This window comes from Streptopelia decaocto (genome assembly GCF_964273445.1).
Source record: "Streptopelia decaocto genome assembly, chromosome: 2".
Taxonomy (NCBI): Eukaryota; Metazoa; Chordata; class Aves; order Columbiformes; family Columbidae; genus Streptopelia; species Streptopelia decaocto.
Genome location: NC_138655.1, coordinates 148,922,143 through 148,939,226, shown reverse-complemented (window position 1 = coordinate 148,939,226; position 17,084 = coordinate 148,922,143). Strand labels below are relative to the sequence as shown.

The window sequence follows — 17,084 nt, the reverse complement described above, 5'->3', positions numbered from 1 at the left end:
CTATGTTTCCTTTCCATGTGTTCTAAATGAAGCTTTCTTTAACTGTACTTTTCAAAATTGCAATTTGAACATAGAAGTTGAGCTACCCTTTAAATAAAGCATTTTTAAGGCTTCCATTTGCAAAAAAAAAAAACAAACTCTAAATTCCTTCCTTTTCTTTGCCTTTAGTTTCAAATAAAAGAAAGAAAAAAAAAAGACAAAAAACCTCTTCAAAAATTAGCTTTTGCTAGAACCATTCTAATTATTCTGTTTGGCCAACCAAGCACTGATAAGCTCCATTTAACAGCACTGAAAAGAATGGGAGGTAACATCTCAGATGCCTACAGCCTCCAAAACTGCACCTACCAGTCCCAAAAGACTTGGAAAACAGTCACAAATGGACTCCAAAATCATCTCTTTTCATATGACAGCAGACATTGGATATAAATTCACTGTGTTTTATTGTACCCTGTGTCCAAGTACAGAAATCTATGGAATTGCTTTCTACTGTCTCCCTGCAGATTTCTTTTTTGAAACAAAGTAAGAGCTGACCATTCCTCGTCAGCTCTTTTGAAATAAACAATAAAATACGGGGCTTAAGAACGCCATAATAAAAGATTAAAATGCTTCTGGTTAGTCTTGATATAACATATTTGTTTGTCGGGCTTCCTGTGATTCCCACATTAACATGTCTGAAATACAGTGGGGGTTGTAGGGGTCAGGTGCGAGCAGCACAGCTGGAAAAACGGCAGCGAGATTAATAAATATCCACTTTCCCTCTGCTCTGTGAAATAAGCCATTCCTGTGCATATTTCATTATGCTTTCACATAAACCCGCACTGTGGAGAGTGGATTACCTGCGACAGGCTTTGTGGAAAAATTTACGGTTTCGAAGAATTCCAGGTTCTGGGTGTGCTGGAGGTTGTGGAACCCACGAGGCTGAGCCCTCCCCACCCATCGGCATCTGCCAGCGCCGCTCTGCTCCCCAAACGCCATCCTGCCCACGGCACTGCCAAATGGATGGCTTTTTACTGGCCCCCAGGCCTTTTAATGCTTTCAGACTGATCAGTTTGAAAGACTTGTTAAAAACAGAACTAAGGGACGACAGGCCCATATTGATTAGGGAAAATAATCAAATTTTATATAGGTAGGGCCTTCAGACATTGCAATGAATTTGATGCAAATAAAGATCTGACAGTACTACAGTTTATTGATTGTGAAAAAGTATCTTTCATGTTTAGTCAGCAGCAGACATCATTAGGACTTTTCTCTTAATTTCTCTTTATGTTGTCTGACACTAGCACATCTATCCCTCTTCATTTCCAACATATACTGAAAAATGCCAGTAACTTTTAATGATTTTTAGGAACAGCCTCATTCATCTTACCCTTACACCATCTGAAGGTTCTTTATAAGTCAAACAGCATTAATAATCTTTAAAAAAAACTAAAGATCTTTGTACTAGGCACTTGGAAATTATTTTAAAGTCGGTGCTCCTGTACTACAGTAGCAGTCCCGTGCTAAGAAGTTACAGGTGGCAGTTTCCAAGTATATTGATAATTTCCATCCTTCTTTTAGCAACAGATCAACCCCTAACAATCATGACCGGATACAGCGCCTGAGACAAGAGTTCCAGCAAGCAAAGCAGGATGAGGACGTGGAAGACAGGAGACGCACTTACAGTTTTGAGCAGCCATGGGTAAGTGTACGGAGCCTGTCAAATCTCAAAAGGCTGGCTGACTCCTGCTGTCCCGATAGGGACGCAGGGTCATCTGCCTCCACACTTCTGCCCTTTCTGTTATCTCGACTTTTGGTTCATTGATATTTATTTCATTTTTAAACTTCTTCAGCCATCCATCCTGTCTGCGTATAGCATTATTCACTCTGTGTTTAGACCCTTGAATCTGTGAGTTACTCAGGTTTTTTTGTCTCAAAGGCAATATCAATTGTTGTGAAATTTTCTAGGAAATCAGCATAAAACACTTACTGATGATAAGTAATTTAAAGAGAAATGTAACTCTGTAAATGGTATTTTCCCTGAAGCAATATCACTGTGATCAGGTCTTTTCATTAAGAGGAAGAACTATGTAAAACAGAGATATCTATAATAGCATGCTTCACAATAGCACCCCTTTGCCACTTATATTAGCTGAGACAGTTTGTCTCAAGATATACATCCTAATTGATCATTTAAAACCTGTTCAATCTGATCTAGCAATGTGATACAATTATGTAAATCCATCATGTGCTTATCTTGTTTAAGATAGTGAAATGAATAAGTCTTGCTTTTTAATCAATTGCATATCCTAAATTAGGATCCTTTAAATATGGACATATATCTCACCACATTTTTGTTTAAAATTCCACAGTATAGACAGTGAACAATTTGGTTGTGTTATGAAAAAAAAGCGGGAGCTGTATGATAATGAAAGCAGTAAAATCTCTCACATCTTCCTCCGAAGCGGGCGGAGGTGATGGGTTATTGTTACTTATCATTACGATGCACATGAGACAGAGTCTGAAATAGCCAAAGATCCACATCTTTGTGTATGAAGTCACTGAGAACAACCTAGGTAACATCATAATGCATATGACATCTTTGTTTGCCTATTGTGGTGGATATAGAAGATTTTTTTTTTTACTTTTATTGGGTCTTTGTGTCTTTGTCCATCTTAAACTCACCATTTTGAACCTGTGGTATTTTTGACATGCAGCATGGAGAGGAACGAAGGTAAATGTATCCCTAAATGACCTCACACTGCTTAATGTACTGTACCAGGATATAGGCTTCTCTTTTCACATGTTAGAAAACCTCTAACCTTCTCTGAAATTTAATAAATGAAATAAACATTTTTTTTAATGACCAGATGTTTTCAATTTGATGTGGTGAAGATAATGTGATAGCTCATCACAGTTACAGTGTAGCAGTTTTGAAGCGAAAGGGAACTGGTTATAGGAAGTACTTTCCATTATGTGTATCAACTGCTGCTTAGTCTCCAAATGAGAGATATGAGCAGCATTCTTGGGAAAACTGTGTATGAGAAAAACTTGCACTCCCAAAGACTTGGGAACTTAACTACTGAAGGTCATGGGCCAAATTGTTGTATATCTAAATGCCATAGCAACTTGAGACAGTCAACTTGGCTTTTATTATAGTTTCTTGTAATGAGCGAGGAGGGAATTATTTGGATGACAGGCTGATTACCTTAGGAATGGAATAATTTCCTAAATTGTGGGTCAGAACACTGACCTTTCCTTTCTCTCTTATTCAGACAAATGGGATCTCTCTGTTTACTCCCCTTCTACAGATCATGCAAATGAGCTCAAAGTGACTAATTCAGCTTAATGTATTAATATTAATTCTGAAGCCTATTGTTGCTTTTGTAGGAGCTGGTCTGTTGTTAAATACATAGGTGACCAAATGTTTTATTTTAGATAAGTACTTTGAAAAATAAAAAATGGCCCAGAGTATTTTTGGATTGTAATTTATTTTTTTTTTTCCATTGTGTACTCCAGCATTTCAAGATCACAATGCTTGGAAAGGATCAGGCAGTGATCTCATCCATTTTAGCAGTTCACAGTCATTTCAGTGTTAAGGAGCCATAACCCTCTCTCTTAAGGAGTGTGTATTTCTTTAACATATTAGTCTAAAATGATGGACTTTGTTAAGACAGCCATTCAAAACAGATCCAGATGTACTATTAAATACTAGTGACACAAAAAAATGTGAAAGTGGTTTATAATACATACACAGGAAAATACTTAGATACATTCATCAACATTGCTTCAGTCTTCTCCATCTGTCAGCTGTTGGTTACAAACCACAGCGGTGAAAAGTGCACCTGTAGGTGGACGATTGTTGAAAAGCGTGTTTTCACCTGAGGGAGATGGGTTGCAGAGCCTATATAAACAAAAGGCTTTACATCCAGAGGAGCCTCTGAGCCACATGACAGCAGCCAGTTCTGATCTGGTTTGGATAGAGAGAGAGGAAAAACCCATCCATGGAGAAGTGTGTGCTATGAGGTGATAAGTGGTTTGCGTTTCTCATTAGCAAGATGATGGGAGGGTTGAGGATAGAGAACAAAGTGCTGATGTGATGTGGGACTATTGGTTACTTTAAGGAAGTGTAAATGAACACAAAGTTTGCAGTGTAAGTAATGGATACTGATGGAAATCTGGCAGCTCTGAGGATATTTAGAGGAGCCAAATAGCTCAAAATCTGACTAATATATTATCAAAAGGATCCTGTGAACATCACTGACTCCAATCCATCCCAGACTATTAATGGCCTGTGACACAGGAGCCCAGTGGCAGATCTCTGAACTGTGGAGCACTACATCACGCTGGCTCTGAGCGATGTCTGTGGCAGAGGGACCAGCCCCGACCCCGTCCCTTTCTGTCTGTGTCCATCAGGTGAAGGTTATTTCATTGCAGATGAGCAATGCGACAGAGCGGGACTTTTTGCCCGGCTGTGGTTGTCCTGCCAGTAAACAAAATACTTGACTGCCTACAAGTGTTCAGCATCAGGCAGCTTAACAGACACAAAAAGTGATAGCACTGGAATGAGATGACACTGTCTATTGAGCAGCATAACATTCTGCTCAAGGCCATTTGAATGACACATTGTTAAGGTTTAATAACTAACTGTTGCAACATCAAGCCATCTCTGAAATCCACTAGTTCTACAATTCAGTTAAAGCTTTAGGGAAAAGATTTTTGCATTTGTTTATTTTAAGGTAACTTTCTCAGGCTTCAAAATTGTTTTCTCTTACACGACCTTCTTGGTTTCTCTTTTATTTTTTTCTCAAAAGGCAAGGCATAAGAGGGCTTCAAGGACAATACTGTATGCCTGATTTTACACATGAAAAAAAATAACATCAAATATGATTAATCCATTTTAACCTTGCTGGTGTTAATTCCAGACAGAGTTTGCAGAAATGTGTATCTGGGCATGCAGAACTGCATGGAAACACAGTATGCCTGCTAATATTTAAGGCCCTTACTGTTGCTATGACATTTTTATTCCAGTGCAGGATTCTTTTGGGGCTGATTTTTCTGTTCAATAGCAAAGTTGAGCCTCTGGTTTTCGTTCTTTTCTGGGTATTATTGGGTCTGCTGAAGTTTATCCTTGCTTGCACCAGTCTTGGGCTTTAGGGGATTTCAATTGTAATTTGTTCCATATCTTGTATTTTTGCCTAGCACATCTTAATTAACAGATCCCCACCTTCAATAATAAAACCACAACATTATAGCCCTAAATGTCTTGGGAGTGAACAATCCAATTAAAAAAAAAGAGCATATTAAATCCATTGAAAACATTACAGCTGCTTGCCAGTCCTGCTTGTAGAAACACACCAGTGCTCAAAAAAACCCACTAAGATGCAGGAGGGACAAAAGTTAGTGGTTTATTTCTTCATCTTTAATTAAAATTCAGTGTTAAAATGGAAAGTGTCAAGTTCTATTTACAAATACATTCATTTCCGGTCATCCTAGATCTATTTGGATGGTCGGAGAAAATTGGCATTGAAAGAGCAGCTTTAAATGTTTGGGAGTCAAATACAAAGTTTTTTGTTCTAAAGCTAACTGGGTCAAAGTAAATATACTACATGACTAGTCTGAGTATAACTTTAAGTACATGCACAAATTTATGAAAGGTAAATAACTGCATGGTTTTCATAGAGGAAAGATTCCAGAGATCCTAAGAATATACTACGCATGGCTTGATGGATAAATGCTCAGAAAACTGAGGAACTATGTTTGTTTCTTCTGCTCTGTGTTGGTGTGTAGGTCTTGTCTCTAAAAGAGATTTAAAGGAAAAAAAAATATATATTTTTTTTCTGTTTATGGTACTAATTTCTTATCCTTTTACTCAAGTCCTTGACCTGTTCAAAGCCATAATGAATTCTAAATAATTTCAGATTATTTTAGAAGCACAAAAGCCTGATTTTTATCTCTGCAGCTTCCACTGTAATGTATTAATTTTACCTGGAAAATTAAATAACTGACTATATTCAAAACAAACACTGTAAAGCTTACATCAGACTGTAAATTAGGTAGAATTACTCAACACATTAATGAGAAAGGAAAGTAGTATATTAATTATTTCTATTATGAATCCATTTCAAGAGTGTCCTTCAGGATATTTTATTCAAGGTATTAGGCAATATCCAATGGAGCATTGCAGTAGACAAAAAATATATTAGGAGCTAAATCTCTGTTTCTCCTACCCCAAACTCTTTCGGAGAGGAAACCAAAGTTACTCAGGGCAGCCTCTCCAAGGGCACTTTCTCTTCAGTGGTGTAGTTAATGTCCATTCTGCACCAAACTTGGGAAGGATTTCATGAAGCATCAGCAATTTCTCACCAAGATTTAGACTGACTTTAAAATGTTATAGTTTAAACTTCTTTCGCCCACTAGTTTCAATCATCTCCTAATTTATGTGAAACAGAAATTGAAGATAGACTATTTTTAAAAGAAATAGAATTATTTTGGTTTGTAAGCAAACATATTTATAGCTCACAGTTGTGCAGAGAATGTAAATACCTCAGGCAGAATTTCAGGGCTCTCTAAGTGATTTGTTTGTACCATACTGAAGATTTTCTTTCTGCTTCTGCTACACAACAGAATGGAGATCTTAGTTCCATACCACGCCATTCAGCTTCCTACATATACACCAGAGAAAGACAGACAAAGGGATGGGATTTTCTTATTATATAGTGTTTGAATTAATACACACACCTGTTGGCAATTTTAAAAAGAAATATTGCTATATGTTCGGTTCACCATAGCAACATAAAAGATGGAAGTAAAAATAGTCTTCAAGGACATCTCCTAGAACCACTGAATGTTTTTTATCATTCTGAATTTTGATATACGCAGTTACTGGATTGTCTGTCATCTGTGCCAAGTACATTTACACATGAAGCAGGCAAGGTCATTTAATCTTATCTATTTCTAATTATTGCTGAACTATAAGAACCACAGACTTTTTTGGAGGCCTTGTATATATCAGCTTCCCTGGATGAACTTGCAAGTTCTTGATTAAACACAGAGTATAATCTGGAAAAAAAAAAAAAAAAAAGCACATCTATTTTAGTATTAAATAATTGTCTTATTTAATAAGTAAAAAAAATACTAAGGGACTTGTTCCTTTAGTAATCTCCCTATTCACCATTTCTTTATCAGCAGAAAGGAGTTATATGAGTTTGAGCAAGCATTTCTGCCAGCTTCTCCTTATGGCAGTGGGCTGTGAGACAGGTGTGTCACCTCAGCTGGTTGATCTTCTGTCACCTAAACTGGCTGGATATCCTTGAAAGTCCAGTGCTCCAGATTGCCCCTATGATCTCCTCTCTCTAATTCTGTGGCAACTTTGACCTGTGCCAGTTCTGGAGCACCCACGCTGTCACCACGCAGAGCCACCCTCCATGGGCAGAAATGCTGCTCTGCGGGGAGGGAAACTGCGTGGGCACTGCTGGTGTAGCTGGGAGAGAGGGAAGGGACCTTTATCCCTAAAACATGCTGCCCTTTACTGCTGATAGTGGTCGGTGCAATGTGAACCATGGGGTACACTCTCTGGGAAATGAAAAAACACTGTTTTTATGAAGTGAGAAATCCATAGAAACTTTTAATTTTGCAGCCCTGGTTTTAAATTAATGCTTCTTTGAGAAAAGAGCTGTGTAATTTCATGAATCTTAAAGCACGCTTTTACATGCTGAATATTGTTTAACAATGCTGAATGCCATAACTATCATTGCCACTTAAATGTATTGTGGAAGACAGGAACATACATTTATTTGTATAATGCAGCCTTGGTTGTTATTGTGGCCTTGACCGCATCCTGATTTAAAAGGTCAGTGCTTGTCATGCATCTCATTGCAAACAAGGCCAGAGTTCTTATCAATCTGTACTGTGAAGACCGAGCTGTTGCCAGGTTTGTTGGGTGATTTCAGGTTCCTATTATTGTACTTAGCCTTGCGTTGATATTAGTGTTAAAATTACCGTGTTATGTGTATTCATTATACATGTTTTGCTTGTTGCTGTTGAAAGATGAGAAAACAGTTCAAGTTTTTTTTTATTACCTCCATTTTATGCTGAAATAAATGGGATATGCATGCATATAGATGTGTATTTGTGTATATATTTCATATAAAGATGTATGTATAAAAATATACTTTGGGGATTGAGACAAAATTACCAATTAGCTTTTGAAGACTAATGATACTTTGATATAAATATTTTGGTTTAGATACTTTAATTGAAAGCATATTGAAAAGATAAATCACTGTATGGAGATTTGCACTTTTCTGAACAAGTTAAGGATCCAAAAAGGAATATGTTGTCTTTATATCATCATAACCATGTATCAAGGGCATTCACTATGTTGTCACTGAGGCTTTTAATGAAAAGATTTGAAAGCAATGCCTTTTCATTAATAAGATGGTTGAATGTACCTGTCTGTGTGTCTATCTGTAATGTTTTGGAATATATGATTACACACAGAGTATTTTTATGTCTCATTGCTGTACTTTCAGTTATATTAATAGCTTATTGTAGATGTGAACAACATGCAGACAGGACTGTAAATAAGTATTAGTTAAGTATTATAAATCTACTTAATTTAATAGGGCATACAGGTTCTAATACCTTCAGATAATCAGATAATTTATTTTAGATGTTTGCCTTTAGACCCATCAAATTATAAATGCTGAACTGCTGAGAATCCAGACCCGACTTCTCAGATCCAGCTGTCTGGGCACACATGGCAGCGGGCAGACCGGCGTGATAGCCCCCGCCTCTAGTTAACCATTGGTTCCTGTGTGCATTAAAACAAACAAACAAAAAACCTCTGAAGCTTTGATCTTAGTCCATTCATAGTCTGTTAGGGCTTTCAAAGCCTTTGTCTCTTTAGTAAAGACTTCTGTGATAACTTTTGCTCTCTGCATGTGTGTGCATGTACTTTCATTTACGCTTTCTAGATGATGCTTTTTAGTGTCTTGCATAAACCTAAATCAAGGAACATCTCAATTCCAGCTTCACCTGTTTGATAATTTAACCATTCCCAGTGCTGTAAAAGTGCTTTAATCTGTTATATTTACAGTGAACTAAAAAAAGGGAAAGTATGTTTTCAAATAAAGAGAAGCAATTCTGATTTAATATCTGATCTGCGATAACTACTTTCTCACATATGATAGGACATAACTGTAGCTTTCCCAATATATGCAAGCTTTCCAACACTTTTAAAGTGGAACCCTTGAAATGAGGAGATTTAATCTAAAAATCTTAGTTTAAATGTTTATATTCCTCATGGACAAGTTGAGATGGGAAATTCTAAGTTTCCCTCTGATTCTCTGTAAGCTGCTTGTAACCACACTGGAGAGAATTCACAAATAAATCTTGTGATTTTCAGGTAATCACTCACTTCCATAAGCTGAGCCCTTCAATAAAATACCAAATGTCAGAAGACTCTCAATAAAGTCAAGAAAGTTAGAAATGTTGACATATGCAATAACTGAAACGCTGCTCTGTATGTGTTGCCCTTATTTAATATAGCAGGAAATCTCCATGGGGGTTGTTGGTTTGGACATACATATGTACAGCTTATTCATCTCTCAGAAAATTTCCCACAAGGCTGACACATGATTCGGTTTTCTCAACTTGTTGCTTCATCATACCATTCCTAAAGCATTTTCATTAGAAATATCATTTTACTGAGGTTTTTACAGAGTAAATCTGTTGTGAAGTAGACATCAATGTTGCATTAAGGCTTCTCTTAAACAAGTTCTCCGTTACTCATAGTCTGTACTTTCACATTCTGATTCTTTTGCACAATAATCTTCTTGTAACGGGAAATGCAGCTGTTCACCAAATTGTATCTGTTAAATTCTGAGCGAGACTGATGCTCTGTCTGAAGTGTATTGTTATTGAAAATGAAGTTTCTTAAAGTTGTACATCTGTTTCAAACTGTTGTGTTTCTGACTACCTGTGGGTAGTTGACTATATAGTAAGACAAAGGAGAAGTTTATGTCACAAATGACAACTTTCTCATTTCTAAAACTTGTCTTCAATGTATGAAGCTTTTGAAAAGCCTTTTATCTTTCAGATATTTGTCAGCCATTATGATATCTTTCTGCTGCAGGAATTGTAATAGTGAGAAACAAAAGAGAGATGTATTTTGAAGGAAGGCAAAGATAAAAAGGCAAAAAGTGCTTTAAGAAAAGCAAGTCTGAGACAAACTGTTTCAGTCCCAGGCTCAGCCAAGTGGTTATGCTCCCTAACCTCCTCATGATGAGACCTACGTGATTTGAATAGAACCAGTAATTTTAGGATATAAAATAATGATGTTCTGTTTCTTTGTTAAGTGAAACCTTATTATAAAAACAACAACAAAGCCCAAAACATTCTTTGACTTTTGTGGCACCCTGTTTTGCAACTTGAAATCACAAAATCTGAAGAAAGTAGTAAAGTAAAATGAAAAGTGATATCTCTAAGAAAGTAAACTTTTCGTAATCCAAAGTTTGAATTCAGCCATTCTACCAGAACTTGAGCTGTAACGCTCTGTGTTCCCGGAAAGGCCACCCATCTTCATGTGCCCTTAGTACTGGCCTTTCAAATTGTCACCTCATTAAGATGTTATCTAAAATCCTTCTCAGAGATACAGGATTCCCCATTGCCCACAAGATACTTGCTAATTTTTTTCTACTTGTTCATATCGAACCACAAAATGTTTCCCTGCCTCTCAGAAAAGCAAGCGGTGCATGTCTGGAGCAACAGCAAAACTGGATGGCTCCACTGAGGGAAAGCATCACTTGAGCTACTGGTGAGGTTCGAAAGAGCCGCTGTGCTCGCTCCTCCCTCAGTGGCATGTAAAACTTAGCATTAACATGACTGAAGATCTGTTCCACCAACTTAATTTAAATTTCAGTGTTACTATAAAAGCGCAACCCATTCTGGACCAGTGTTTTTCTGATACATCTCAGAAACGGTAGGTCAGAAACAAAATCTGTAGGACAGGCCACTGCTATGGGTCAGAATTTAACCTAATTATTATGAAAGACCTACCTGAACCGATTGTTGAAACCAATACAACTGTATGTGTGCACTAGCAATTTAAATGATAGCTGTTTGTGGGTATTTTTCTGCTTTGTTTAAGACTTTTTCATTTTCTTTCTGTAGCCAAACACCAAGACGTACTCACAGAGTGGCAGACACTCAGTATCGGTAGAGGTTCAAATGCAGCGGCAGCGTCAAGAAGAAAGAGAGAGTTTTCAACAAGCTCAGCGGCAGTACAGCTCACTACCCAGGTATGGGACCTGTCTGAAGCTCTATGGTGTATATGAGCCTGGAGCTAATGTCATTTGTGGAATGGCAACGTTGGACTGAGTGCAAACACTTTTGTTTAGCATTGATTTAAGGTGTAGTGTATTCAGTGTGGAAGAGGCATAAGATTTCTTAAGTAAGAGCATGTGGTAGGTTTTTATTTTAGGAGAATTACTTCAGAGCTGATTTCAGCGGGATTTGAAGACACTCAGCACCCAACAGAATTGAGACATTAAGACAAAGCTATTATTTGTGGGACATCATCCAGTTTAGTTTTCTGCAATTACAAAAGTCTCCTGAGCATGACATGGTTTGTCTCCTTTTCACATCTCAAACTATTTTTTTTTCTGTTGCCTAATTCCTTACTGGATAGAAATTCTATCTTTGTAATGCTGATACAGAGAAAAAACTTAAAAGGAAAAAAGAATATATCATGACCTCAAACAAAGGAATATGGAACTGAGAAACACTATACAGAAAATGAGGGTCCTCAGAGTTTCTAGTATATACATTTCTTCTAAGTTACTGGGCCATTAGCAATGGAATACTGAAAATTAATACACTTTTTGACTAAACAAATCTGTATTTTAAAGAAATATTAGATTCTTTTAAATTAGCTGTTTGGGAAAAATTATTTTACTTGATATTTACCTTTAAGATTTATTGGAAGTTTACCCAACTTGTACTGTAAATTAGATAACTATCATAGTTCAACATTATGCAAATAGTCTTTGTGTTATTTTTTATGCCCCATGTGGAAATGGTGTGGAAAATATATTTGTGGCAACGTGTTTTACCAAGTGTATCATAATTATTTGTTTTTGAAACAAATAGAAGCTTCATAATCAAAGTTATCTAATAATGAATTCTTATCCTACTGACATCTTTGAAATCAAACCAAATCTTTCAGACTTTCACATGCTTTACACCTTTCAGTGCAGAATTTTTCTGTTAAGTTTGGAAGGTGGGAAAAGTAAATGTAAAGTCACTATGTTTTCTTAGATTGTCAGTTTGCCATTTGAAAGTCTTTGTATTCCTTTTGCTTCTTATGTCTACCTTCCTTATGAAATGACCACACCTATTAATGCCATATTGTTTTTGTGGAGAAGTTCTCTTTCAGTTTTGCTAGCCCCAGCAACGTACAGATTGAGTGGAAGAGCACAAATGCTAGTGTTGCTTTTAAGGTGGGGGGTTTACTTTTAGTTTTAAAACTATGATTCTTGAAACTTGCTTCCCCAGCTCTACTCAATCACTGGTAGCATTTAAAAGCTGGGAGTCAGTTGTAATGCATTTCCAGTGGCAGAAATGAATACCTGTAAGGAGAAAATTAATCTACAAGAAATCTGGAAAAAAACATTTTGGGTCATAGAAATGCTTGTTTTGAAAAGATTGACCAAGAACGTCACTCAATATAGTTTTCAACATGAAAAATGACTAGCAAGCTAGCAATGCATGTCACTGAGTAATTAATGATAGTTTAATGATTTTGTTTGAGCACTGTGGGTATTTGAGCTATGCTGAGAGCAGACAGAATTTCACGACCTTTGGCTAAACTTGAGTGCTGTTAATACCACAATACTCCTATAACAAATTGGGACATCCAGTTCTCCAGCTTTACGAACTCTTTGTAACTCTGCGACTGATCTTTAAAGAAATCTTACTCTGAAACTCAGGTCCCAGGCTTTATGTTGCAACTATGGCTTTGCAATGATTAGAGTTTGTGCACTGGCTTCATTTTTGAGCTTTGTTGCTTTTCATCTTGTGTAGTCTCTCGGGGCCTCCTTTTTTTCCCCCTTTTTACATTTAAATTGTTAGTACTGAAGGCAAATAAACTCTTGAGTCAATTTTAAAGGATCTTCCCAGAAAGACAGAGAAAGTGTGCCAACTAATTTTGAAAAAGTACCAGAAAACAGTCAGTAAATTAAATCAGTTCAACTAGTCATCCTCATCCCACGTGAAACTGTAAAAGCAATGTCTAAATCCAAGTTAATTTTCTAGTACTTAAAATTTATCTTAGCCTAGATCAGAAACCTGACAGTTTCGTAGCCTACAGAGGTTCGTTCAATTTGCTCTTTTTCCAGGGAGTGATAAAACATGGCTCAGAATTGTCTTTTCTTTGGCAAAGTTGGATATGTGAATATCAAGAACAGCTATAAAAATTTGCCAAAGAACTTACTTTATGTTGTAATTTTTGCTGTAATAATTTACATTCATCCTGAATAACAATTTTGATCCAGAGGTCTCAAAATCTATTATGAAATAAGATGGGTATAGTAATTTTCAATTTATATGTGAGGAAGGAAGATTGCAAAAACGTTAGGCGACTTGTTACTTTTACTAATGGTAGAAGAATTCTGCGGGTCTCTTGTCTCTCTGCTACATATTCATTGGATGAGGCCACAGTGAGTCATGTGTGTTGACATGAAAAACCAAGCTATATATAAACAACTAAATGATTTTCTTATTGATTAATGTCGCAATATGTTTTGTTTTACTGCTTGATTCTCATACACTAATTTTAATCTCAAAGTGGGTAACTCTTTTACTGCAGCACAAAATTGTTTGACTTTATCATCACCAATCTTATTTTAAATTCATAAAAGCATCTAGCGGCTTGATAGTAAATTAAAGCTATTTCAAAACCATAATCAGTCTTCAAAATAATGTGATGATTTATTGTGAAAAGAGATAAGAATTTATAATTCCTGTATGTATTTGATTTATTTATCTACCCTATGGAGCAAAAAAAAAATGAGCAAGAAAGGTTATCTCTGCCTTTTCTTTAATAAAAGCTATAGTAAACTGGGAAACAGTCCTGATAGCTCAGAATTCTTTAGTTCTGTAAATGCGAGGAAGAAATTCTCATCTGTGCAACTACCTATCAATAATGAGCTTTATCTTGTGACTTGTGCGGTGTTCGAGCAAGTGTTTTAAAGATCTGGCTGTTGCATTTTTAATCAAGTGTGAGACTAGATTCAAATCTTTTATGAGTGATTCTACAAGTGCTGGCTGTTATCTGGTTTCTTGGGAAGCACAACAATGTGTATGGTCTGTCCTAATCTGCAACTGAATTCTAGCACTTTTTTCATATGAACATGATAGTTGTTGTAGCACCGGGTGGGTTTTCATGGCTTATTCATTCTGGAGAGGCCTAGAAATACAGTTCAACTCTATAAGAAATATTCTCCCAAGAAAAGAGGCAAGATGCCTCTCCGGGGCAGAGGGGAACATGACTTCTTGAGAATGCTGTAGGTGGAGGAAACCTGATGGCATTGCAGAATCACACTCCTTTCCAAGGATTGTTGTGAATAACAATAGAAGGGGAACCAAAACATTTGTCTTAAAAGCCTCTTCCATTTTTCTTTCCAGGCAAAGCAGAAAAAATGCCAGTTCTGTATCTCAGGACTCCTGGGAGCAGAGCTATTCCCCTGGCGAAGGGTTCCAGACTGCGAAGGAAAATCCCAGATATTCCAGCTACCAGGGATCGAGGAATGGCTATATGGGGGGACATGGCTTCAATGCCAGGGTAATGCTAGAAACACAAGAACTGCTCCGTCAAGAGCAGAGGAGGAAAGAACAACAACTGAAAAAAAAAACTTCTTCTGAAGGGCCTAGCAACTATGACTCGTATAAGAAAATCCAGGACCCTAATTATACCCCTCCTAAAGGTCCTTTCAGGCAAGATGTACCGCCTTCACCGTCTCAGGTTGCCAGGCTGAACAGATTGCAAACACCAGAAAAGGGAAGACCATTCTATTCTTGAGGTGAAGAAAATGAAGATCAACTTGTCATGCAATAAGGAACATTTTCATATAAAGACTCATATTTTGAAAACTTTTTAAACTGATGGTACTAAGGAGTATATCCATTGTCTGTTTCAGTGCCTTTAAAAATACAGGCAAAGCATTGGTGGGCCTTATGTCTTTGCCGTTCTGTCTCAAGTGTTGAATTCATGGAAGGATGTTCCACCATTTGACAATCATAGCGGAAGGGAGCAACCCCGCCCCTGCGTACCGACTCCTGTAGCCCAGTCGAGTAGTTGTCGATGGCTTATTACTAGGATTTGTTGTACTGTGTTTTACTTTGCAGTGACTTATTACACCAACATGCAGCTTTATGGTATAAATTTAATGAATTTGAGGTTGAAGGAAGCATTGACATGTCCTTTTTTATTTCTTTTGGGTCAGAAGGAGGGTTACATATCACTCTTGAGTGGATAAGGCTAAGCTCTACTCTGGATCACAGTCACAGTTCTAAGATGTTTTATGGTGGAGTCATTACCAGTCTTTGTTAATCAATATTTAAGTGTCTATATGCTGAAAAACTATCCTCCTCCTATTATGCACATAAGCACTCTTTTTCTCTCACTCTCTCCCCACTCTGAGCTTGTTAAAAAAGCCTTTATCCTGACTCATGAGGAAAACAATATTAAGCTTTCAGTTATCCTGAGAATCCGGTTACAATTGCCGTATAATCTTAATACACAGTCCATTAGAAATGAAATAAGTGGAGAGAGTCTATTTATACAGTCACAGCCAAGCCTTTGATAAGTATATTTTACTATTTTATTAAAGATGGGAAATTATGAACAAACACAGAACTGAGTTCTGCTTTACCTCTGAATGAATTTGGTCATATGACAACTGTGTCTAGGATGAGAACTAGGGACGGTCATCTGATACACAGTTGTCTTTCTTTGATCAAATTTTGGAGATAGTTTAAAGCAAGAGCAGAAGAAATCAAAGTTTTTCTTTGGATCAAAAAACTGAAAAGAAAAGATTTTCTTCTTTTTGCAGTTTGTGAATCTTTGTGGACAATTGCCTTGTGCTTCCGTATACTGTATTGTTGCATCGTGATGCTACATTAAAAATAAACCTTGAAGTATATGAAAGGGAGATAAGTGGAGACAAACTGTTACACATCATCCTGAAAACATGTCAGTATCCAAAAATAACTAAAGCAAAAAAGATTGCTCTAGCAGTGAGTAATTGAATGTGCATATGGGATATGAGAATTTCTTTTGCAGCAGCTGTTTTTATGTTTGTTGTTCTGAACTTCATGTATTGTAAAAAATATAGCTGGGTCGCTGAAGTGCCTGCAAATCCTGATGTGAAAAGGCTTGAGAATGCATCTCAGCATATCGTGTACAAAAAGGAAAGCAAGAAAGTGAGAAAGAAAATCATGTATTGCGTGATTTAAAAAAAAAATGCCTATTTTTTTTTACTGGCACATTTTATTTTTGCGCCAACTTGTTTCTAGAATATATGTGAAATATCAGCACACATATCTGTGTCTTTTATGCCTGTTTGTTAATGATTTTTGTTGTTAATAATGTACTCCATGTTTAAAGTTGTTACTAGTGTAAGCACAGTGACATTGGATGACAATAGCTCTTTTACGCAGAATTTGCAAAACTGTGTAAAACGGCTTTCCGTGTACATATGAAATTTGGAATAAAAGGCTGTTTCCATCCTCGTCTTGGTATTGCCTGTAGACCGTTGTGAGAACTGCTGCAGACGTGGAGTTTAAAAAATACTTCTCAGATGTTATCTTATCCTGTTCCTAATGGTTTGCGTGTGTCTTTCTGTGAATGTTTATAAACATCGGGGGAAAAAAAAAAAAAAAGAAAAAAAAAAGAAAAATATTTACAGCTCAGCTGAACACCTGAAGACTGTCCTCAGAGGGAAAAAACACTCAGTCTAATGTCTTATGTTATTTTAGGCCATACCCGTGACATTTAAAAGGTGCATTCTTAAGAATAAGTGCTGTGGCAAAGATCTTTTGGGCCG

General features: G+C 36.8%; 1 protein-coding gene across 12 annotated transcripts in view; it reads left to right on the top strand.

Annotated features, from left to right (window-relative positions):
• PARD3 (par-3 family cell polarity regulator) overlaps positions 1–16,769 on the top strand; it is a 457,959-nt gene extending 441,190 nt beyond the window's left edge. For all 12 annotated transcript variants that reach the window (XM_082046280.1, XM_082046281.1, XM_082046292.1 and 9 more), the window contains 3 exons: positions 1,558–1,678; positions 11,152–11,279; positions 14,665–16,769. In XM_082046280.1, coding sequence (XP_081902406.1) covers positions 1,558–1,678; positions 11,152–11,279; positions 14,665–15,058 — 643 coding nt within the window. In that variant the 3' untranslated portion in view covers positions 15,059–16,769. The remainder of the gene's footprint in view (positions 1–1,557; positions 1,679–11,151; positions 11,280–14,664) is intronic.
• The last annotated feature ends 315 nt before the right edge of the window (positions 16,770–17,084 follow it).